The 22435-nt window shown below is 64.4% G+C and overlaps 2 protein-coding genes across 4 annotated transcripts; one reads left to right on the top strand and one right to left on the bottom strand.

The window, feature by feature from the left end:
- Window positions 1–1352: 1352 nt before the first annotated feature.
- Window positions 1353–8273, bottom strand: PIH1D1 (PIH1 domain containing 1). Of its 2 annotated transcripts, none has more exons than XM_075017937.1 (9): window positions 7759–8273; window positions 6569–6635; window positions 6296–6481; window positions 5805–5866; window positions 5561–5645; window positions 5211–5307; window positions 3280–3370; window positions 2152–2295; window positions 1353–1655 (listed from the first exon to the last, which is right to left on the bottom strand). In XM_075017937.1, the coding sequence occupies exons 1-9, from the start codon at window positions 7837–7839 to the stop codon at window positions 1608–1610; spliced, it is 861 nt and encodes a 286-aa protein (XP_074874038.1). In that variant the 5' UTR covers window positions 7840–8273; the 3' UTR covers window positions 1353–1607. The 2 variants fall into 2 exon arrangements, with proteins under 2 accessions (XP_074874038.1, XP_074874039.1); XM_075017938.1 differs by lacking the exon at window positions 7759–8273 and adding an exon at window positions 7532–7669.
- Window positions 8274–8649: 376 nt separating this feature from the next.
- Window positions 8650–21898, top strand: ALDH16A1 (aldehyde dehydrogenase 16 family member A1). 2 transcript variants are annotated; one of them, XM_075017935.1, is made up of 17 exons: window positions 8650–8867; window positions 10156–10258; window positions 10681–10807; window positions 10954–11132; window positions 11381–11458; window positions 12961–13145; window positions 13407–13538; window positions 13835–14032; window positions 14356–14454; window positions 14838–14974; window positions 16038–16125; window positions 16205–16359; window positions 16694–16861; window positions 19409–19613; window positions 19802–19987; window positions 21258–21383; window positions 21609–21898. In XM_075017935.1, the coding sequence occupies exons 1-17, from the start codon at window positions 8775–8777 to the stop codon at window positions 21780–21782; spliced, it is 2433 nt and encodes an 810-aa protein (XP_074874036.1). In that variant the 5' UTR covers window positions 8650–8774; the 3' UTR covers window positions 21783–21898. The 2 variants fall into 2 exon arrangements, with proteins under 2 accessions (XP_074874036.1, XP_074874035.1); XM_075017934.1 differs by having other exon boundaries at window positions 13407–13559.
- The last annotated feature ends 537 nt before the right edge of the window (window positions 21899–22435 follow it).

Raw genomic sequence — 22435 nt, 5'->3', positions numbered from 1 at the left:
CCGGCCGGCGCGATGTCCCAGCCCAGCCCAGCTCCCCCACGCTAAGCCGCCGCGTCACGCCCGCTGCTCTCAGCCCGGGCGATCCTGCGTGGGACGCTCAGCCCCGATTCCACGGGGAGGGGCTGGGAAGGAAGCAGCACCACGGACAGCTGCCAGGCTGGGGAACGGGCTTGGCCAACCCACGGGAAGAGAGGGGCGGGGGGATTCCAAACCAGGACTCCTGGGTTCTTTCCCACACCACACCTCTGCAGTCCAGCCCCTTCCAAAGGCAGGGACCCTCCTGCTCTAACCGCTAGACCCCACTCCCCTCCCAGCGACGGGGAGAGAACCCGGGAGTCCCAGCTCCCCTCCCCCGCTCTAACCACTAGACCCCACTCCCAGCCACAGAGCAAGAACCCAGGAGTCCTGGTTCCCAGCCCTTCCCCTCTGACTCTAACCACTGGCCCTCACACCCCTCCCAAGGCAGTGACTCAGGCCAGCTCTGAGCTGGCCCTCTCCGGGTCCAGAGCTGGCAGCTGCCTGCAGCCCCAGCGGGCAGGGAGGCAGCTGCCCAGACCGAGGTGTGTTGCGGGGGTGCCCCAGTGGGAAACAGATGGTGTGAGCTGCTCAGGGCACAGCCGCTGATGGCAGGTGAGGTGGAGGGAGCTGGCGGCCATGAGCCAGGCTGCCCCCCCCGGCCGGGGAGAGGACCCTGAAGTCCAGGCTCCTGGCCCCTCTCCCCGCACCCCTGCGAAAATGACAACCCAGGAGCCCTGGAAAATTCCCAGTGCCAGATTAGAGGGGTGGGTGAGATAATAAGATGCAAATACATTCACAGGGGAAGGGGGGGCAGGGTCTGGGGGTACGGAGATAAAGGGGGTAGGGGGGACCTAGAGAGAGTTTGGGGGGATGGGAAGATGTGCACCCCCAGCATGACAGGCAGGCCCTGGCCTGCCCTGGGGCCAGGTGGGAACCGGTGCCCCCCTGGAAGGGACAGGCCCCACTCCCCTCGTGCCCCCGTGCCAGCCAGTCTGCGCCCCTCTCCTGCGGCTGGAGGGAAGGGCCCAAACGGGCGGCAGAGGGGGGCCAGGCACGGGGAGGCGGCAGATGGCTGGCGGGCGGGGGGAGAACAGGCTGTACGGGGACGGAGCCAGAAGGGGGGCGAGGTGAGAACAGCACGGCAGGCAGAGCTGGCAGTCCAGAGGCGGGGGGAGGAAAACGGATGCAAACTAACAGACAAGCACACGCTCCCCCCCCCTCCACTGTCCCCCAGCAGGCAACCCTGCCCCCAGCTGGGCGAGGCTCAGTGCATCCCCCTGGGCCGATGCCCCCCAGCACGGCAAGGCTGGGGCAGCCGCACAAAGACAGGTGACACGGTTTCATCTCCCTGTTTATTGCCCCTTCAGATGCAGATTTTACATGGCCCGGCTCAGCCCCAGCCAAGCCGCCTGCCCCCAGCCCCTGGCCGAGCCCAGCTCCAGAAGAAAGAGCTAGAGAGAAAAAAGAAGGCGTCCTGACGCCCAGCCCTGCTCTGACCACTAGGCCCCACTCTCCTCCCAGGGCTAGAGAGGGAACTCGGGAGTCCTGGCCCCCACTCCGGGTCCTGGATGCTTGGCACAGGGGGTGACTCAGGGGGGCCCCAGCTGGGGCTGGATGGGCATCTTCACCGTCAACACCTGCGGGGAGAGGCGGGCAGTGAGCGCAGGGAGCCGGGGACAGAGCCTTGGCTGGGCACCGGGGGCTGCGTGGGCTCGGGGAGGGGCCCTGGAGAAAGGGGAGGAGTCTCACCACAGAGGTGGGGTCAGAGGAGGAGGAGAGGAGTCCCAGGTTGGGGGCAGGGCCAGTGTCCTCTGGGAGGGGCGCTTTTGCCCCGGGGGGCAGTTCCCACAGTTCAGCAACCAGGGAACCCTCATTCTGACCTAAAAGTTTGTGGGCAGCCCCTTGCCCCACCCCTTCACTGAGGCCCCGCCCCTTCCCCAAGGCCCCGCCCCTTCTCCAACCTGCTATCCCCCACACAAACTTTCCCCAGGCTGGGGCACGTGGTTGGGGTGCAGAGCCCAGCCTCGGGGCGCCTGCGGGAGGGGAAGTGGATCAGCCCAGGGGCACCTGTGGGGGGCAGCAGCTGGGGGGTGGGTACCCCAAGGGCGGGATTCCCGGGAGGGCGGGGCTCACCGAGGTGCCCCGGTGGAATCGGGCGCAGCTGTGCTCAGGGATGATGTCGTGGGGGATGTAGATGTCAAGGTCGTAGGGGTCCGGGCCCCCCCGCAGCACCACCCGGTCCTGCCCCAGCTCCAGGGACAGCTCCAATGCAGAGCCCTGTGCGATGAGAGGTGAGAACCTGAGGGGAAATGCCTGATCCACCCCATGGCCAGCACCCCACACACAGCCCCAGCCACCACCGTCTGGGACCGGCCTGCCCCACGGCCAGCAACCCCCCACAGCATCGCCCCCCCCGCATCTGGGACCGCCCTGCCCCACGGCCCCTCCCCAGCTCTGCCAACCCCATCTGGGACTGGCCTACCCCATGACCAGCACCGCCCCCACAGCACTGCCCACCCTCAGCTGGGACCAGCCCGCCCCACAACCACTCCCCAGCATTGCCCACCCCATCTGGAACCAGTCCCCCACACGGCCAACACCCCCTCCACAGCACCACCCACCCCCATGTGGGACCAGCCCACCCCATGACCCCTCCCTAGTGCCACCCACCCCCATCTGGGACAAACCCGCCCGACAGCCAGTGCGCCCCACAGCACCACCTGCCCCAGCCCCACACAGCCCCCACTGTGAAGACCCCCTTTGTGGCTGCCCACAGCTCCCGATTCATAGCTGGGACAAGCCCACTCCATGGCATGCGCCCCTGCCCCATTGCGCCGCTCCCCACCCCCAGCTGGCACAGACCCACCCCACAGCTGGTGCCTCTCACCCTGGGGCGCCACCCCCTACCCTGGTTGGGACAGACCCTCCCTATGGCCGGCACCTCCCACCCCACCCTGGGACAGACCCAGCTCATTGGTGGCAGCCCCATCCCACAGCGCCCCCTGCTGGCAGATACCCACCACAGCCAACCCCACCCCGCCAGATCCACTCAATCACCACCACCCCTGCCCCACACAACCCCCCATCCAGCCAGACTGACCCCCAGTGCCCCCCCCCGCTGGGAAAGAGCCACTCTACAGCTGATAGCCCCGCTCCACAGCTGATGCCCCACAGAGCCCTGCCCCATGGCTGTCGGCTCCCCCACTGAGACCCACCCACCCTCGGCTGGAGCAGCCAGGAGCCGCCCTCTGCAGGACTCACCACTCTGGGCAAGTGGATCTCAGCCAGCAGGAAGTCGGGGGGCCCTCCCGCCGGTTCCGCCCGGATGGTGAACTTGGGGACCACGGGGGAGCTGCAGAAAGGAAAGGGGCAGGTAGAGCTCAGAAGGAACAGGTTGGAGCTCCCCCCAGTCACCCCAGCCGGCAAGCCACACTACAGGGCAGGGCTCTGGGGTGCCGGGGGGTTACCCAGCAGAGGAAGTGGAAGGGGGCTCCAGCACTCAGTACTAATCCCGGCCTGTCCCCATATTCCCCCTTTGACACACGGCCGGGCCACGGACCCACCCCAGCCAAGCCCCTGGGCCAGCGCAGCTCTGGGACTCGACCCTGTCTGTGCTGCAGAGACACAGGTCTGTTATCTCAGTCGCAGGGTGAACCACAGTAATAGGAGCCACCCTGCACCGCCCCTCCCCCGCATGCAACCCCTCCTCCCCCCTGCACCGCCCCTCCCCCACATGCAACCCCTCCTCCCCCCTGCACCACCCCTCCCCCACATGCAACCCCTCCTCCCCCCCTGCACCGCCCCTCCCCCACATGCAACCCCTCCTCCCCCCCGCACCGCCCGTCCCCCACATGCAACCCCTCCTCCCCCCTGCACCGCCCCTCCCCCACATGCAACCCCTCCTCCCCCCCTGCACCACCCCTCCCCCACATGCAACCCCTCCTCCCCCCCCTGCACCGCCCCTCCCCCACATGCAACCCCTCCTCCCCCCTGCACCGCCCCTCCCCGGCATGCAACCCCTCCTCCCCCCTGCACCGCCCCTCCCCGGCATGCAACCCCTCCTCCCCCCTGCACCGCCCCTCCCCCGCATGCAACCCCTCCTCCCCCCCTGCACCGCCCGTCCCCGGCATGCAACCCCTCCTCCCCCCCTGCACCGCCCGTCCCCGGCATGCAACCCCTCCTCCCCCCCTGCACCGCCCCTCCCCGGCATGCAACCCCTCCTCCCCCCCTGCACCGCCCCTCCCCCGCATGCAACCCCTCCTCCCCCCCTGCACCGCCCCTCCCCCGCATGCAACCCCTCCTCCCCCCCTGCACCGCCCCTCCCCCACATGCAACCCCTCCTCCCCCCCTGCACCGCCCGTCCCCGGCATGCAACCCCTCCTCCCCCCCTGCACCGCCCGTCCCCGGCATGCAACCCCTCCTCCCCCCCTGCACCGCCCCTCCCCCACATGCAACCCCTCCTCCCCCCCTGCACCACCCCTCCCCCACATGCAACCCCTCCTCTCCCCCTGCACCACCCCTCCCCCACATGCAACCCCTCCTCTCCCCCTGCACCACCCCTCCCCCACATGCAACCCCTCCTCTCCCCCTGCACCACCCCTCCCCCGCATGCAACCCCTCCTCTCCCCCTGCACCACCCCTCCCCCGCATGCAACCCCTCCTCTCCCCCTGCACCACCCCTCCCCCACATGCACTCTCTCCTCTCCCCTCCATTCCAGGCACTGCCCCTCCCCCCACCCAGGCACCCCATTCTCTCCCCACAGGCACCGCCCCCTGCACTGGCCAGGGTTCCACTGCAATCAGGTTCTTATGATCACGCCTGTCCGAGTCCCATTCTGCACTCCCCAATCCACATCAGTTAATGGCCTAAACCTCCCACTCCCTTGTGCCCCGCGCGGGCATTGGGCTGTGTAGGGTGCCAGGAAGGGCTCTGTGGTTCCTCCACCCTGGAGGTGGGCACGGTTGGCTCAGCTGTTTTCCAGGCCTGGGTGCCCTGCGGACGGGAGAGACCCCATGGCACCTGGGAGGCTCGTTAGCTGGGGCAGGTCCGGGGGGCTCAGACACACCAGCATTTTTCTCCGTAGGGGTGCAGCCAGCAGAACTTGCCACCTGGGTTTGCAGCAAGGCAGGAGTGTCCCAGCTTCTCAGGGCACCAGGCCCCCAGGGCGTTGGACACACCCAGCCCCGCTCACCTGCCAGCCACCTCCTGGATGACGGGGCGGGACTTGGTGCGGATGGTCTGTTCTGAGAGGGTGCCCATGAACTTCCGGTTCTTCAGGATTCGCCAATCTACAGCGGTCAGGGAGACAAGGGGCTGAATTGTGGGCCCCTCAGCTCCCCCAGACTTGCCAGTGCTCCTCACTCCCAACCTGCAGCTCCTGCCAGGCCAGCCCCACCGGTGCCCCTCACTCCCAACCTGCAGTCCCTCAGCTCCCCCAGCCCTGCCGGTGCCCCTCACTCCCGACCTGCAACCCCTGCCAGCCCAGCCCTGCCCTGCCGGCGGCCCTCACTCCCAACCCCCAAGCCCTGGGCTGAGCAGTACCTGGGTGATTCACGTCCATGGTGTACTTGTCTGCCAGCCCCTCCAGAGCTACCATGATGAAGAAGTCTTTGAAGAAGGGATCAGCCTGACACAGAGAGAAAGGGGGAAGATTCCAGGAGAGCCTGGAGCTGCTCTTGGGCCCTGTATCCCCATCTCCTGGGTACGTCCCCAAGCCCCACTCCCTCCCCACAGCTGCAGGCTTCGCGGGGTGGGAGATCCCCCTGGCCCAGCAGGGGGCGCTCACCTCTAGTTTGCTGAAAAAGCCGAAGTTGATGACCACGTCATAGGCGGTGCAGCCGTTCCCACCTGCAGGGCAGAACCACCGTGAAAGCCCAGCGGGCAGCTCCACCCCTCGGCCTGGGGTCAGACCCCCAGCCCTCCTCTCCAGGCTCAGCTCAGGCCAAAGGCCTACAGAGCAGACAGGCCTCTGCCCCCAACCCCCATCCCCGAGCCAGCCAGTTGACTGCCCTGGGCCAGGATCAGGCCACCGCCCCACAGAGGGGAAAGTCCCCACACCCCTTTCCCTGACCCCAAGTCAGCCAATCCCTGCGCTGGGGCCAGGTCGGGCCACCGCCCCATGCTGGGAAAGGAAGGAGTGTCCTTGCTGAGGGTCGGGGTCACAGACACCCCTGCAGAGAGCCCAGCAGTGGTCAGGGGCATTTGCACTGGAAGCGTCACCATGGGAGGTTCCACTCTCAGGTCACGGGGGTGGGGTGGGGTGCCAGGGGCTCTCACTGTTGTCCAGCTCTGCGTGGGGCTCCCCCAGGCTCATAGGGATGCGGAAGGACGAGGCGCTGTCCGACTCGATCAGACACTCCAGCTCCTGGCGGCTGAGGTCGGGGGGCGGCGGGATGTGCGGCGACCGGCAGATGTTCACGAACACCTTCCCCTGGGAGCCTGCGTGGGTCTTAATGCAGAAGCCTGGCAGGAAAAGGAACGGAAGGTATTAGTGTCCCCCTCAATGCCAACCCACAGCCCCCCTGGCACCTCCCCTCCACAAGCTCCTACCCGGCTGGGGCTGGATAGGCTTCGAGGCAGGCAGTGAGGGCATCGTGCTTTGGATCTTCTGAGTGGCCTGCAAGGAAAGAGGGATGCGACAGGCACTGGACCCACCAGCAAATTTTCACATCCCCAGGTGGAATAAACTCTGTTCTGTGCACCTAGGCCTGTGTGGCCATACAGCACCCGCAGGAACACACGCAGCCGGCTGTGGGCGCTCAGCAGGGAACTCTGACGCCCACCCCGCGAGCCTCCAGACCCGCACGCCTCTCATAAGGTCCCAGCCCAGACAGATCCTTGCAGAGGAACCCATAACTGCCCCAACATCTCCCCCAGATCCCAACCATGAAACCCCCCCGCCCACCTCCAACCCTGTTTCAGCTCAACTGCTGCATCCCCTGGAACGAAGCAGATCTCTCCGACGAGAATGGTTCTACAGGAACCAAAGAGACTGAACCCCCTTTGCCAAAATCCCACCAGACTCCAGGGCCCAACCCTTTCTAAAGATCCCTTGGTCACCTCTCACCCACCTACAAAACCCACAGGTGAGGAGGGAGCAGAGCCCCCAGTCTGACACAATCCCAGCAAATGTCTGCTGAGACACAGCCCTGCCAGCCTCCAACGGCTCCCCAAACACGGCTAGAATGTGTGACAGTGTGTGGGGGAGCCCCTGACTCTGCACACCCATCCGGAGCCAGACATGACTCTCTGCCGGCCAGTGGAATAGAAGGTTTTAGTGCTGCTCGGTGGCACAGCAGAGCCCAGGAGTGGTGTTAGCAAAGGTCCAGGGCAGGCAGCCTGATTCCTCCAGGGGAAAAGGGCTCAAAAGCCCTGAACCCCCTTCCTGCTCCCAGTCTGCTGTCCTCACCCTACCCAGCCGAGACCAACCCCCACGCCCCACCACTGAGCCCTCAGCCCCCAGGCGGCCACACCCCTTGCTTTATTCAGACAGCTGGACCATTTCCTACACACCTTCCCTCAGGGCCCATCCCTTGCTGGGTGGTGCACACAGACGCACACCAAGTCCCTGTGGACTGGCACGGATCTCACACAGCACAACAGCAACCAGTGAACGCAAGACCAGAGACGATCCAGGGCCACAAGCTGGACAGCGCCCGCACTACAACACAGCGTGCTCCCCCAACAAGGCTCCCCTGCACTGCCCTGCTGGGGAGAGGGCAGCTGGGCAGCTCACAGACCTGGAGTAGCAGCTGTTTGAAATCATCATCTTCCTCCTCCAGCTCTGCCGAGAGCAGAGACTTGTCGGTCTGGGAGGCCATGGCTCTGCTGTGGGGGTGGGGGTGGGGCTGCAAAGCAGACAGAACGCAAGACAAACAGACTGGCTCACAGGGGCAGGGATGGGGGGGGTGGCCAGTGTGAGGCGGTCAGAGGCTCAAGGGGGGAGGAGCCATTGGTCTAGCTGGCTCAGGGAGGGAATATAGAGCCCTGCCAGCCCCCACCACTAGGCTCGCCGCCTCCCCAGCCCAGCCGGGTGCATGGCTCTGGGAGAACAGGCCTGGTGACTTGCTGGCAGGAGCAGAGGATCGATCCAGGCAGCCTCAGGCACAGCAGGGCCTCACAATGCACCGCCCCACGGGGCACTTCCCTGGGCCGCTGGCGATGCCATCCCAGGGGGCCCAGAGAGACACGGGGGGCTCCCAGCTCGTGATGCCCTGAGGGGCCTGTGAGGTACCAACCCCCACGCGCCCCGCAGAGCCAGGGGAGAACCCGGCCCCGGCCCCGGCCCCACCCACACCCAGGGGCACGGTGAGAACCCAGAAGTCCGGCCCCTCCCCCACCCAGGTGCAGGGGGACAACCCAGGAGTCCGGGCAGCGCGACGGACTCACCCCCACCCGCCCTTATGCCCCCGCTGCTATTGACAACAGAAGCCCAAAGCCTGAGCGACGCACTTCCGGGAACGTGAAGCCAACTTCCGGTGTCTGTTAGCCTATTTCGTGTCCCGGGGAAACGTCCGGTTGCAGGGGATTCACTTCCGGTTATGTCATCCTTGCAGACAGGCCTTTTCCCGCCTTTTGGGCGCCACACTTCCGGTCTCCGCGTGAATCCCTTTTACCTTCTTCCGGAGAAAGCGTTGGGGTCATGGCCCTTCCCTGAAACCCGAGTCTCTGTGGTTCAGCGGAGGCCGGAAGTGGCCCTGGGTCCTCCCGTGCCCAAGGTTCGGGCTGCCTCGGGGCAGAGTCCGCCGGGGAGCCCATGGCCGGGACTGCGGGGGGGCGCCCCTCGGTGGGGGGCATCTACAGCTCCATGGAGTACGGGCCTGCCCCGGAGGGGGCGGGGCCTGTCCAGGTAAGACCCCCGCCCTCGGGCTGGCAGCTCGGACGCCTGGGTTCTCTCCCTGGCCTGGGGTGGGAGGGGGAGAGAGCCAGGACGCCTGGGTTCTTTCCCTGGCTTTGGGAGGGGAGCAGGGACTAGTGTTCACACAGGGGTGGGGCGTCTGGGAGCCAGGAGTTCTCTCCTCAGCTTGGCTTAGGCTGCAGGACCGTGTCTGAGCTCAACCCCCTCTCTGTGCCTCAGTTTCCCCATGTGTGGCATAAGCGATGGCAGCCCCAGCCGCGCTGGCTCCTTGGGAGCTTTGAGAATTCAGCCTCCCTGGCCCTTGGCCAAGGCAGAATTGCAGAAGCAGCGAAATTCCAGTTCCTCTTCCCTGCCCCCAGCTGCAGCACTGACCTTGGTGTAGCTGAGCCAGCAGTGGGGCGGCGGGGGTGCAGAGACGGGACGGTGTGTGCCTGCACTGTGCTGTGCACAGAGCCGGGCCCTGCGGCCTGGCCCACCTGGGATTTTCCATTGCAGACCCATTTCCTGCCCTGCTGAGCTGACACTGCAGCCGGGGTCAGGAGCTCTTCCCTTGCAGGGGTGGGGGCTGAAGAAGAATAGAACTCAGGCATCCTGGGACCTCATCAACTCCTATAACTAATAAAAGAACCCAGGAGTCCGGGCTCCCAGCCCTCCCTGCTCTAACCTCGACCCTCCCACAGCTTGGGGGCCAAACTCACGAGCCCTAATTTCCAGTTCTGAAAACACCCCGCTCCCTGTGAAAACACAACCACACAGGCTTGGTAAGACCTGGGATCCAGCTGCTGCAGCCAGGACTCCTGGGTCCTCTCCTTGATTCTGGGAGAGGAGTGAGGGCTAGTGGTTAGAGCTGGATGGATCTGTATTCCAGAACTCTTGGCTCCTGACCCCTGCTTTGACCTTATATAAGTAAGCTTTTGGGCAGGTCCAGTCACACACCCTGTGCCTCAGTTTCCTCATGTTGAAACAAACCGAGAATGACATTTCAGCTGCCTCTGTTATGCCGGACTAAGAACCACAAGGGAACAGTCCTGCTCGGAACAGCCTCCATCCCCACCACAGCAGGACTGTTCTCCTACCAGTCCCAATGGGCATTCGGCCGAGAATCCCCTTTGCGCTATAGGGCTTAGGACCCGCAGTGGTCACGTTCTGCTTCCAGCCCCTAGAGGGCAGCGTGGGGCCAGTCACCCCCAGTAGGTGCGTGGTGTATTGCCGAGGCTCTGGCTGCCCTGTGCAGTGAGTGTATTTTCCTGCTCCTCTTCTCCAACCCCCTTCCCCGCAGGCCTGGCTGGAGATGCATGGGCGAAAGTTTGGACATTTCATGGATGGCAAATGGTTGAAGCCAGATGGCAGAGAAACCTCCAGCAGCACCAATCCAGCCACAGGTACGGCTCAGCCCCATGCTGCACTGCACAGAGCGGGCACATCTGCAGACCTTCGCTGCGTCTGGTGCCAAAGGGTTAAACTGGATCTTGGGGGCAGGGGCCTGTCCCCTCTGCGGGGCGTCCCTCTCCTCCAGGCCCAGGGCAAGGCCTGGCTGGCTTGTGGGGGACAGGAAGTTGGAGACGTCTCCCCTGCAGGGGACAGCGGCGCCTATCCCCATCCACATGTGAACTGAGTTTGCTGGGACCCAGCTTAGTTCCGAGCGGCTGGGCGTATGGGGAAGCAGGGAGATCTCTGCATGGGGAGAGAGGCATTCAGCCGGGTGTGGGTGAGTGGGAGTCTCTCCCCCAGTACGGCTGACACCGGGCAGGGCTGGCTCCGAGGGCTGCCCAGCCCCCTGCACTGACCCCCTTCTCCTCCCCAGGGGAGCTGCTGGCCACCACCCTCCAAGGGCAGCCGGAGGATGTGGAGGCTGCCGTCCAAGCTGCCACCAGAGCCTTCAAATCCTGGAGTTGCCTGTCATGCCATGCACGAGCCCGGCACCTGCACAAGTGAGCGTGGCCACAGGGGGTGCGGGGGCTTGGGGCAAATGCAGCCTGCCCGGTGCGCTCGGCTCCATCACCCCCCGGCGGCTGCAGCCTGTGTTGCAAGGAAGGGGATGCAGCCCCAGCCTGACCCTGTCCCCTCTGCTCCCCAGCATGGCCCGCACCATCCAAAAGCACCAGCGCCTGCTGGCGCTGCTGGAGAGCCTGGACACCGGGAAGCCCATTGGGGAGACCCGAGACCGGGACTTGCCCCTGGTGGTGCGACATTTCTACCACCACTCTGGCTGGGCCCAGCTCCTGGGCACTGAGCTGCAGGGCTGGAAGCCCCTGGGTGAGTATCTCGGCTGGAGAGTAGGACCCATGGCTGGGTTCCCTGCCCCCGTGCTGCACCCAGCCACCCATGGGCATGGGGAAACTGAGGCTCGATGCGGGGGCAGGGATTTGGGGCTGAGAACCGGGGAGAGAACCCCGGCGTCCCGGCTCTCACAGCCCCCTGAGCACCAGACCCCACTCCCCTCCCAGAGCCGGGCGGAGAACCCTGGAGTCCTGGCTCCCAGCTGTGACGTCTCTCTCCCCCAGGTGTGGTGGCTGGCGTGGTGACCTGGGATTCCCCCCTGCTGCTCCTGGCCTGGAAGGTCTGCCCAGCTCTGGCCATGGGTAGGTGGGGGTGGGGGTCATGACCCAGCTTCACCCCCGGCCTCTCTCTGTCTTTCCCCAGCTCCTCTCAGGGGTGTCCTGTGCTTCTGTGTCCCCCCAGCCTCTGGGTCTCCCCTAAGCTTCCCCGTAGCCCTCGTCTAAGGAGAGTTCACCCAGGTGGGATCCCCCCATGTGCTCGTCCCTCCGTGGGGCCTCCCTGCTCTGAGCCCCCTGCCCCCCATGGTGGTCCCTGTGACACGTAGGATCGCAGAAATCCCCTTGGGGTCGTCCCTACACTGTGCTGATCAGGCCACTGGCACTCGTCTGCCCTCTGGGGCTCCCCACCCTGCTGGGCCAGAGCCTCTGCTCTCCCCCAGCCAAGGTGTGGAGTTGGGGTTACAGCCCCCTGCAGTGCAACGCGGACGTTGGACCTGCTCAGCTGTGGGAGGACTCAGCCCCCAGGAAGCCACCCCCAAAAGGGAGTGGGACCCTGGTGTGCTGGACTCCCTTGGAAGGTCACAAGCCCACCTCCTTTATCAGGGAAAGATGCACAGAGCTTGTGCCCCCTGCCTGCAAGTAAAAATGCATCAGAGCCACTCAGCTGATCCTCACCTGCTAAGAAGGTTGTTCCTCAGCCTGGAAGGTCCCCCTGCCTTGGGAACAGCTTCCCGCTAGAGTTGGGCTGGACTCTGATTTGTCTATTATATTATCATCTAATTGGAGATGCACATCTGCTGGAGCTGGAGGGGACCTTGGGAGATCATCTAGTCCAGTCCCTGCCCTCTCAGCGGAGCCAAGCACCATCCCTGACATCTGTTTGCCCCAGTCCTTAAATGGCCTCCTCAGGGACTGAGCTCACAACCCCAGGTTTAGTAGGCCAATGCTCAAGCCACTGGGCTATCCCTCCCCCTTGGGCTCTAGTGCTTCCCAGCTCTCCCCAGCCCTCTGTTGTTGGTTGGGTTCCTTCCTGGGTCTCAGTGGGTGGGCGAGGCCGTTTCCAGGGCCAGCCAGAGACCGAGACCTCCTTGAGGGCAGGGGGCCTCTGGCTAATCTCCCCATCACCATGGCACAAAACCAAGTCCAAGATGGCTTCCAGGAACAGGTGACGTGTCTTTCTAGGACCACCCGCAGTCTGGGCTTACGGGATAAATGCCGCCCTTCCCAGGCTGTCTGTTTGAGTAGGCAGCCCCCACACTTCTGACCTGTCCCTGGTGGTCCTCATTAGCCCAGTGTGCGTTAAAACCAGAGCCGCCCTGTAACTTCACGGAGACGAATAATACCCCTGTCAAACCAGGGATACCCATTCAGCGGCCAGCGAGTTTCGTATGGATACAGTGCACGAGGCAGTGTGCATAAAGCTTTGTACATTTGTGCACATAAGCCTGTTTTCGTAATACAAGGACCCCCTTCCCTGAGCCCCTTGCACCCCCACGTGTGGTCCCTTCTGAACTCCCCTCTCTGGGGGTCCCCTCAGCCCTGAGCTCCCTGCATCCCCTTCCTGACCCCCATCTCCACCCCCCCAGGGAACACAGTGGTTCTGCTCCCTCCTCCCCGTGCTCGGCTCTCTGCCCTGCTGCTGGCCGAGCTGGGCGCCCAGGCTGGGCTGCCCCCCGGGGTGCTGAACGTGCTGACAGGGGAGGGGGCGCTGGCTGAGGGGCTGGCTGCCCACCCCGGGGTGGATGCGGTGGCTGTGGCTGGCTCTGTGGAGGTATGTGTGACCGGACAGGGGAGAGCAGGGGCAGAAGCTGAGGGGGGGGTGGAATGGGGGGGCTGGTATCTGGGGCAGAGCGGCCCTCCGCTGAGGGGCGGAGGGGGCTGCTGGGGCTGGGGGCAGCGCAGGGCTCCAGGGGGAGGAGATTGGTGTGGCCAGCAGGGGCTGTGCAGCTGGACCTAGGGGGGAAGCAGGGGCTGAGGACCTGCCGCAGTGGGGGGCTGGGCTGGCCCTGTTCCCAGCACCCCTTCTCCCCAGGTGGGTCGCTTGCTGCGGTGTGCCACAGCCGGCTTGGGCACCCGGCTCTCGCTGCAGCTGGGAGGAGACACCCTGGTCCTCGTCTTTGACTCGGCGGACCTGGACGAGGCCGCTGTGAGCCTGAGTGACATGGTGAGCTGTCGGCGGGGCCAGGTGAGCTGGGAGTGGGGCCTGTCAGGTTCGGGTTGGGGTCAGGGAGTGGGGCAGGGCCTGGCTGGCTCGGGTGGGGGGCAGGCAGTGGGGCAGGGCCTGGCAGGTTCGGGTTGTGGGGGCAGGCAGTGGGGCAGGGCCTGGCTGGCTCGGGTTGGGGGGGTAGGGCACTGGCCGCTCTGGAGTGGGACTCCGGCCCCCAGGGGCTGCGTTGCCTGTGGTGGCGCCCCGCCTGCACCCTGCAGGGGGCGCTGCTCTGCCCTTCCCCTCTCCCCCAGGTGACCGGGGCCGGGGCGCTGCTGCTGGTGCAGGAGACCGTGGCTGGGGCGCTGCTGCAGCGGCTGAAGATGAGGCTGGGGAGGCTGCGTGTGGGGGACCCGCTGGACAAGGCCGTGGACGGGGGGGCCCTGGCAGACGAAGCCCAGCGGGTCGCCATAGAGACCTGTATGGAGGAGGCCCGGGCAGAGGGGGCTGAGGTGAGGGGGTGATCGGGGGGGGGCAGGATGCCTGGGTTCTCCTCAGCCGCAGTGGGGGGAGTGAGGGTGAGTGGTTAGAGCGGGATGAGGGGTTCTAGGCTCTCCCCCAGCCGCAGGAGGGGAGGGGGTGAGTGGTTAGAGCGGGGTGAGGGGTTCTAGGCTCCCCCCAGCCGCGCAAGGGGGGTTCTAGGCTCTCCCCCAGCCACGGGAGGGGAGGGGGTGAGTGGTTAGAGCAGGGGGGGGTTCTAGGCTCTCCCCCAGCCGCGGGAGGGGGTCTCTCTCTCCCTGGGGCTGACGTGCCGCGGTCTACCCCCGTCTCGCAGATCTTCCAGGCGTGGGCTGCGCTGCCGGCCCAGGGGCCCTTCTACCCCCCGACTCTGATCACAGGAGCCGCCACCAGCTCGCGCTGCGTCCGAGAGCCGGTAGGGGGCGCGCTCTGCCCGCCGGCCGGGCCGGGCTTGGGGCAGGCACTGCCCTCTGCTGGCCACCGTCAGAACTGCAGCTCTCTGCTTCTCTGGGGATTCCCACCCAGCGCTGAGTTCCCCCTGCTGGGGCCCCTGCCCCGCTTCCTGCAGCCCAGTGCCCCCTTGATGGGCCTGGAGCCACCCTGCTGGGGCCCCTGCCCCCACGGCCCAGTGTCCCCCTGCTGGGTCTGGAACCCCCCCCCCACTGGACCCCCGTCCCAGCCCTCCCTGCCCCCGCTTCCTGTGGCTCAGCACCCCTCTGCTGGGCCCCCCAACCCTGCTCCCCCCTGCCCGGCTCCCCCTGCTGCCCCCTGCCTACCTAGGTTTGTCCTATTCGGCAGATCCATGGGCCAGTGCTGGTGGTCCTACCCTTCCGGACAACCCAGGAGGCCGTGGCGCTGGGGAACCACCGCCCAGCCGGGCTGGCAGCCAGCGTGTGGACTGAGAGCCTGCCCCTGGCCATGGAGGTGGCCCATCGGTGAGTTCCTCCTGGTGAACCTGCCCCAGAGCTGCAGGGCTCCGTCGCTGGGGTCCGGCTGTCCCTGCTGCCTGCCCCCGTTACCTCGAGTGCCACCGGCAGCCCCCTCCTGCCAGAGCAAAGGGTGAACACCTGAGGTGTGAGAAACCCCCATCCCGACCCCCCTGCCCATGGGGCGCCCAGCCGACCCACCCCCATCCTGTCCCCCCCCCACCCCCCGTGGGGTGCCCGACCCATCCCTCCCCCCCAGCTCCGGGGACTGCATGCCTGCTGTTTCCTGCTGCTTGCAAATCAAAATTCCTCCTCCACCTGCCTGCACGCTGCGGGGCCAGGAACTCACCCCACGGTGCTGCCCCGTCCCCGCCCCAGCTGGCAGGAGACGGGCTCCCTTGGCGGTTGGTGAGGGAAAGGGTTGAGAGCGGGGTGCTGGGGTGGAGTCACTCCCCAGCTCGGCTGTGTGTTCGCTATGGACCTGCAGTAACCCCTGGGTGTGCGTCAGTTTCCCCGGGCGCAGCGTCAGCGCACGACCAGGGGTGGGACATTCAGTGCCGTGACATCGCCCAGGGACTCAATGGGTCCTTTGCCGTTTGCAACCCAGGTGACACTCCCCCCCTTCCCCGCAGGAAGCAGGGCGGGGGGGGGAGGGGCCTGGCCAGTGCCTGTGGGAGCCGGGGTGTGGGGTAGGGCGGGAGGAGGGGGCCGGGCCCGACTCGGGGACCCCTCTCCTGGGGCTGGATGGCGCTGGCGGCTCCTGGGCCCTGTGCTGAGTCTGTTCCACACTGTGTCCCCAGGGCCCTAGTACCCTCCTGTTCCCCTGGCCCACGGGTGTCACATCCGCCGGCAGCTGGGGGGGCAGGTCTTGGGGACCCCCCCCCATGACAGAGACTCTCCCCTTTGCTGCTCACCGTAGACACAGATGCCCTATTTCCACCCTGGCCCAGAGCTGAGCCCCTTCCCTGGCTCTGGGCTGGGGCGGGCTGGGTCCTGGGACGCGGGGCTGGCCGGGGAGGTGCGCCCAGCTGGCAAGTCATGGGCAGCCACTCACTGTCCCCTCCCGGCCCAGCCTGCAGGTCGGCACCATCTGGCTCAACGGGCAGACACTGCTGGACGCAGCCGCTGGCTTCGGGAGCAGCCAGGTCGGGGGCAGGGAGGTGAGTGGGGCTGGGAAAGCCGGGGGCGGGGGGAGAGCGGGCCCAAGGGCCCCACGGTCTGACTTGTCCTACCCCCCAGGGCCTGTGCGAGTGGGTCAGGCCGAGCTGGGAAAGCCACACCCGGCACAGCCCCGCTGCGCTGGACTACAAAACCTTCGCCACCTCCGATGGCACCCAGCCGCCCCACGGGACCGCCAGCTCGCCGGGGCCCGAGCTGCAGGGAAACGTGCCGAGGTACTAGCCCCTCTCGGTCCTCGCTCACTCAGCACAGCACAGCCCCTCGGGGGGATGGGCACATGGGCACCCCTCCCCCGCACTAGGATGTAGCTATTTGGGGTGGGGGCTGGGCACAGAGGCACCCCTCCCTCGCACTGGGACTCGACCCCTCGGGGGGTGGGGGGGGCTGGGCACCCCTCCACTGCACTGGGATGCAGCCCCTCTGGGGTGGGGGGCTGGGCACATGGGCACCCCTCCCCTGCACTGGGATGTGACCCCCCCTCGGGGGCAGGGTGGGGGTCCCTCCAACAAGGGCAAAGGCTTGGGTTCCCCTCACGCCCAGTGTCCGCAGGGTGGACAGGACCTACAAGCTGTACTACGGGGGGGCCCAGCAGCGCCCCGAGGGAATGGCCTCGCGCCCCGTCCTCGACCCCGCTGGCCGAGTGCTGGCGTACGTGGCAGCTGGCAGCGCCAAGGATGTCCGCAACGCGGTGGAGGTGGCGCACCGGGCAGCACCGGGGTGAGATGGGCATAGCACCGGTGCCTGGGTTCTCTGTCTGGACCAGAGAGGAGGAGGAGGAGGAGGGGAGCCTAGTGGTTAGAGGAGCTGGGCTGGGAACCAGGACTCTTGGGTTCTCTCCTTGGTGTTGCTGCTGTTCACGCCCTGTGCCCGTTTCCCCACATGTGGCCGGGCTTTGCTGCTTCTTGTAATAGGGCTCCCAGGCTGGGTGGTGCCAGATGGAGTTAAGTGTCGCCCACACTGTGGCCAGCTGCCAGGCTGAGGGCCTCACCCGCTCCCCAGCCGCACCCCTCTTATCGCAGCCTGTGGCACCTGCGGCCAGGACTGGCAAACCCCAGGCTTGTCGCGGCTGGACTTTGAGTGAAGTGGCTGAGATTCACCCGGCCTCTCGCTCTGCTGCTGTGGGAGCCGGGGGGGGATTTGGGAGCCGAGGGGGTTCGGGGAGCCGATGGGGGAAGCGGGAGGGCTTGGGGAGCCAAAGGAGGGGGGAAGCGAGGGGGTTTGGGGAGTTGAGGGGGAGAAGTGTGGGGGGGTTTGGGGAACTGAAGGATGGGGGCGGTGGAGGGGTTCAGGGGCCAGGCAGGGATGCAGGAGCTGGGGTTGTTCAGGGTGCCGGCCTATAGAGCTGGGCCCGGTGGGATCTGAGCAAACCAGGGTGAATCATTTCTGCCGAAGTTGGCCAGGGAGAACGCCCATTTGCTAAATCTGGGGAAAAGCTGGGGCGGTTTGGCCCTGCACCCCCAGCCTGAGTCCCCTCCCTCTCCACTTGGCCTCATGGGAGCCCCTGGTTGTAGTGCCCTGTGCGCCTGGAGACCAGGTTCCTTGGCTGGGACCTGGCCATTGCACTGCCTCCTGCTCCCCTTGTCCGCAAAGGGCTCGTTGGTGAGACTGTGTCTCCCATAACGCACTGCGGTCTTGCCTGGCTCGGGGGGAATCATGGGACTGGTAGTTCAGGTATCTCCGGCTCCCATTTTTTTCTCCATGGGCCAATCTGTATTTCCCATGTCGCACCACAATCTTCTCCCTTGGACAGAGGAGGCAGCTGCTTCATGGGAGCCCCGATCACGAGGCATCACGCTCGCAGTCTTCTTTATAGGCTGTGCTCTTGGGCTGAACTACATCTCCCATCATGCACCACAGTCCCCCATTTGGGCAAAGGGAGACATCAAAGGGGCCAACTCACCGTGGTGCATCATGGGAATTATAGTTCATTTGCCCCATGTTCTTCTGGGCCTCTTTGGCTGGACTGCATCTCCCGTCATGCACCACTGTTTTTCCTGTTTCTGCAGTGCTTTGTGGGAGCTGTAGTTCTCGGTGTTCCCCTGCTACAGGCCGTAGTGCAGGGAGGGTGTGGGGGCCGGGACAGGTGCCCAGAGACAGCCAAATCCTGCACTGATCTGATGGGGGTGGGGCATGGATCTGGGGGGGGGGGGGGCTGGTCCTTCGGGGGAGGGGCAGCACACAGCATGGGAATGAACATGGCCCTAATGGGGGGGATAGCACTGTGGCCTGAGCGCTAGTCTACTAAACCCAGGCTGGTGAGCTCAATCCTTAAGGAGGCCAATTGGGGCAAATAAACATCAGGGATGGTGCTTGGTCCTGCTAAGAGGGTAGGGGCCTGGACTAAATGACCTCCTGAGGTCCCTTCCAGCTCTAGGAAATGTGTATTGCCAATTATTTATTAATTAACGACCAGCTGAGAGAAGGAAGGAAGGAAGATCAGTGTGGATGGTATTGAACTAGATAATGCAGAGAAGCTCACGTATTTGGGGAGCCACCTAACACATGATCTAGACTGTAAGAAGAAAATAGTGGCTAGAACAGCAAAAGCAAGAGCACATTTGAAAGTGATGGATAAGATCTGGAAAAGCAAAGCAATTAGCTTAGGAACAAAGCTGGGCGTCTTGAAACCGTGTGTATTCAGCAGCATGCTGTACAGATATGAGACGGGGGCGATAACGAAAGACTATTGGCGTTCGAAAGGAGTCATAGAAAGAACCTGAGAATAGGATGGCTGCAGAAGGTCACCAATGACGAATTATGTAGGAAGACACAGCCAGAAGAGAACCTGTTGCAGAAGGTTATAAAACGGAAGCTACAACTATTTGAACATATTTGCTGAATGAACGATGACCAGAAAATCAAGAGCCTGGTCTTCGGCATAACGGACGGCTTGAATAGGAGAGGCAGGCCCCCCAGAGAATGGATAGATCATTTAGTAGATTGGTGCAGAGCTAGTCTACAGAAACTGAGCCACTGGACAGGGAAAGATGGAACGACATAGTGAGAGGCATCAGACACCAATGGGCGCTGAGCCCACGGTTATTGATGATGATGGGTTAGAGCAGGGAGGGGCAGGGGACTCGCCCCTGGGCTCCCTCCCCATCAAGGGGAGGAGAGTGGAGTCTAGTGGTGAGAGCAGGGGGCTGGGAACCAGAATCCTGGTTGTCTTCCAGTTCTGGTAGGGGGAGGCAAGGTGCAGTGGCCAGAGGGCAGGGAAGGAAGCCCGGATGCCTTGGTCCTGTCCCAGCTTGCTCTCTCGCGCAGGTGGGGGAAGCGGGTGGCCCATGCCCGGGCCCAGGTGCTGTACTACGTGGCGGAGAACCTGGAGCTGCGGAGGGAGGAGGTGGCGTCTCGGCTGGGGGCGCTGACGGGGGCCAGCCCAGAGGAGGCCCAGCGGGAGGTGGACCTGGGCCTGGAACGCCTCTTCCACTGGGCGGCCTACTGTGATAAGTCTGGGGGCACCGTGCAGGTGGGGAGCAGGGGGCAGCAGAGGGGGCAGAGCACAATGGAGAAGGTGGAGGGGTTGGGGAGGGCTTGGGGAGGTAAGGGTTAAGGGGTGGGGCCAGAGAGGGAGTGGGCCCAGGTGGCTGGGTGTTGTGGGGGAGGGGTGGTGTCACTCTTTCTCTAGGATCGGACTCACCCCAGCTCTGCCCCCAGGAGACGCCCTTCCATGGCACCACCCTGCAGCTCCGGCAGCCGCTGGGCGTCGTGGGTATCGCCTGCCCAGACGAAAGCCCCCTGCTCAGCTTCCTGAGCCTGCTGGCCCCGGCCGTAGCCCGGGGCAACGCCGTGGTGATAGTCCCCAGCCCGCGCTACCCGCTGCCTGCCCTGGACCTCTGCCAGGTACCTCCGCACAGCCCTGCTGGTCCCAGCGTGCCTCAGTTTCCCCACAGAGAGCATCCTTGTCCCGCCCCATGCAGGCTGGGGCTGTGGAGAGATGGAAAAGAGGCCGTTGCGGTCTGAGACCCCCCACCCAAGGAGTCATCCCAGGCACCCTGGCTCCTAGCCCCGCCACCCCCACTCTAACTGCTAGAGGCCACTCCCCTCCCAGCCCCAGAAGCTCTGTTAGCATTGCCTTCCCAATGGGTTATGCTGTGGAAGAGCCCCACGGCCTTTCCTCCCCTCCCCCCCAAGTGCAGGGTCCCTGCTGTGCTGGGGGCTGCACAGACCTATTGCAAGGGGGGGCCCCACGGCATTACTCAGATCCAGGTCCCCGGGGAACCCCCCCATCCATGCAACAGCCTCTTCCCAGGGCCCCTCTCTTCCAGGGGTCCAGCCCCTCCTGGGAACCCCCCTCAGCCCTCCTGGCTCCAGCCCCACTTCTCCAGAGCTAAGGGGCCCAGGGCTGGTTGGCAGGGGGACTGTGGGGACCCTGGCCTGCAGCCTGTTTGCAAGGCGGACCCTGCTGCCCCCCCACAATAACACACTCCCTATACTGCACCCCCCGGCTGCTGGCAACGGCACTGCCTTCAGCTCTGAGCCCCCAGCCAGCAGCTGCTGCTCTGCAGCCACTCAGCTCTGAAATATGGTTTCTCTTGCCACAGCCAGAGTTTGCAACCCGCCACCGGCTTTTCACAGCTGGGAACTGGGTGGACCCTGTGCCCTGAGCTGGGTGTTCGTCAGCTGCACAGCGCAGCCCTAAAACTGTCCCAACTCCCAGGCCGCAGCGCTAAGCCACAGGGGAAACTGAGGCACATGGGGGCAGGTGTCCCACAAACACAGCAAAGATACCAGGGCTCACAGCATGAGGACCAGCCGAACTGATGGGCCACCAGGGCAGGGGAGGAGCAGCACTTACTTCCACATTAAGCGCCTTTTGCCTGCCCACTTCTCGTGTTTCTGTGGCTTAGAGCTGGGAACCATTAGTGTGGCCTGGCCTGGCCCCAGGGTGCTGTGTGTCAGCCTCACCGCATGGCAACCTCCCACCACAGCCCAGTCCATCTGCCTGGGCCCCTCCCTTCCCTAGGGTCTGTGTCCCTGACCTACGTAGCCAGCTCCCTGGGATAGCAGGGAACCCAGGAGTCCTGGCTTCCGGGCCTCTGCTCCCCCCAGTGCCATGCGTAGAATCCAGGTGTCCTGACTCCCAGCTGCTAACAGGGCCTCTCTCTGCCAGATCTTCGACACCTCAGATGTCCCTGGCGGGGTGGTAAACATATTGACGGGGGATCGGGACCATCTGAGCCGCACGCTGGCCCAGCATCAAGACGTTCAGGCCGTGTGGTACTTTGGGACCCCAGAGGTGAGAGCTGTTCTCCCCACCCCCACACCATTCTCCGCGCCTGCCAGGGGTCCAGGAGGGGAACCAGCACCCCCTAGTGGGGACAGGCCCTGCCCCATTCCCTGCTCCCCTGAGCCAGCCAGGCCCTGCCCCATTCCCTGCTGTGGGGTTGGGTGGGAGCCAGCGTCTGCTGGAAGGGAACAGGTCCCCCTCCTGCTTTGCCATTTAACCGCTTCTCTTCTGCAGGGCTCCCAGTTTGTGGAATGGGCCTCAGCCGGGAACCTGAAGCGGACCTGGGTGAGCCACGGTGTCCCCCGGCAGTGGGAGGACCCAGCCCAGGGGGCAGGGGAGGAGTTTCTGTACCAGGCCACCCAGTGTAAGACTGTCTGGATCCCCATGGGGGAGATTTTTGCTAACTGATGCCGTGCCACCCACCTCAACCTGGAAGCAGGGGCCCAGCCCAGCCCAGCCCAGCCCAGCCGAGCTGAGCCCAGAACCACACAGCTCAAGAGCTGCAATAAAAAGCTTTGATATTATTTAACTCTGTTATTTTTATAGCTGCCTTCACAGGCAAAGTGAGAGTTAGGAATAATGGGCCTTAATGAAGATAAATCAGAAGACAGGAATTGTAGAAAATTGATAAGAGAAGCCAGAAACCCACTAGTGTTAAGGACAGTGTGTGGGTTTTTCTTTTTTTTTTTTTCCCTAAAGCCTTTTAGGAACTGAAACCAAACAAACAAACCTTGCCAGTGGTAGGAGTCCATTCCTATTTGCCAAATTTAAATGTAGATCCCAAATTAGAAAACACAGTAAGGTCATGTCTACACAATAGCAGTAACTTTGAGGTTGCTCACTTTGAAGTAACATAGTTCAAAGTTGAAAGCAGGGTGTGTGTAGATGCTCAAGTTAAACTTTGAAGCAGGGCATTATTCCACTCCCGGGAATGGAATAAGGACTTTGAAGTTGGGCTCCCTACTTCAAAGTTAACTTAGAAGTAAGGGAAAATGTGTGTAGACTCTCTGCAGGCTACTGCAAAGTAGTGCCTAACTTCGAAGTTAGTTCCTAGTGTAGAT

Source organism: Carettochelys insculpta, chromosome 22, assembly GCF_033958435.1.
Source record: "Carettochelys insculpta isolate YL-2023 chromosome 22, ASM3395843v1, whole genome shotgun sequence".
Classification (NCBI taxonomy): domain Eukaryota; kingdom Metazoa; phylum Chordata; order Testudines; family Carettochelyidae; genus Carettochelys; species Carettochelys insculpta.
This window is presented reverse-complemented; position numbering and strand designations above follow the sequence as displayed.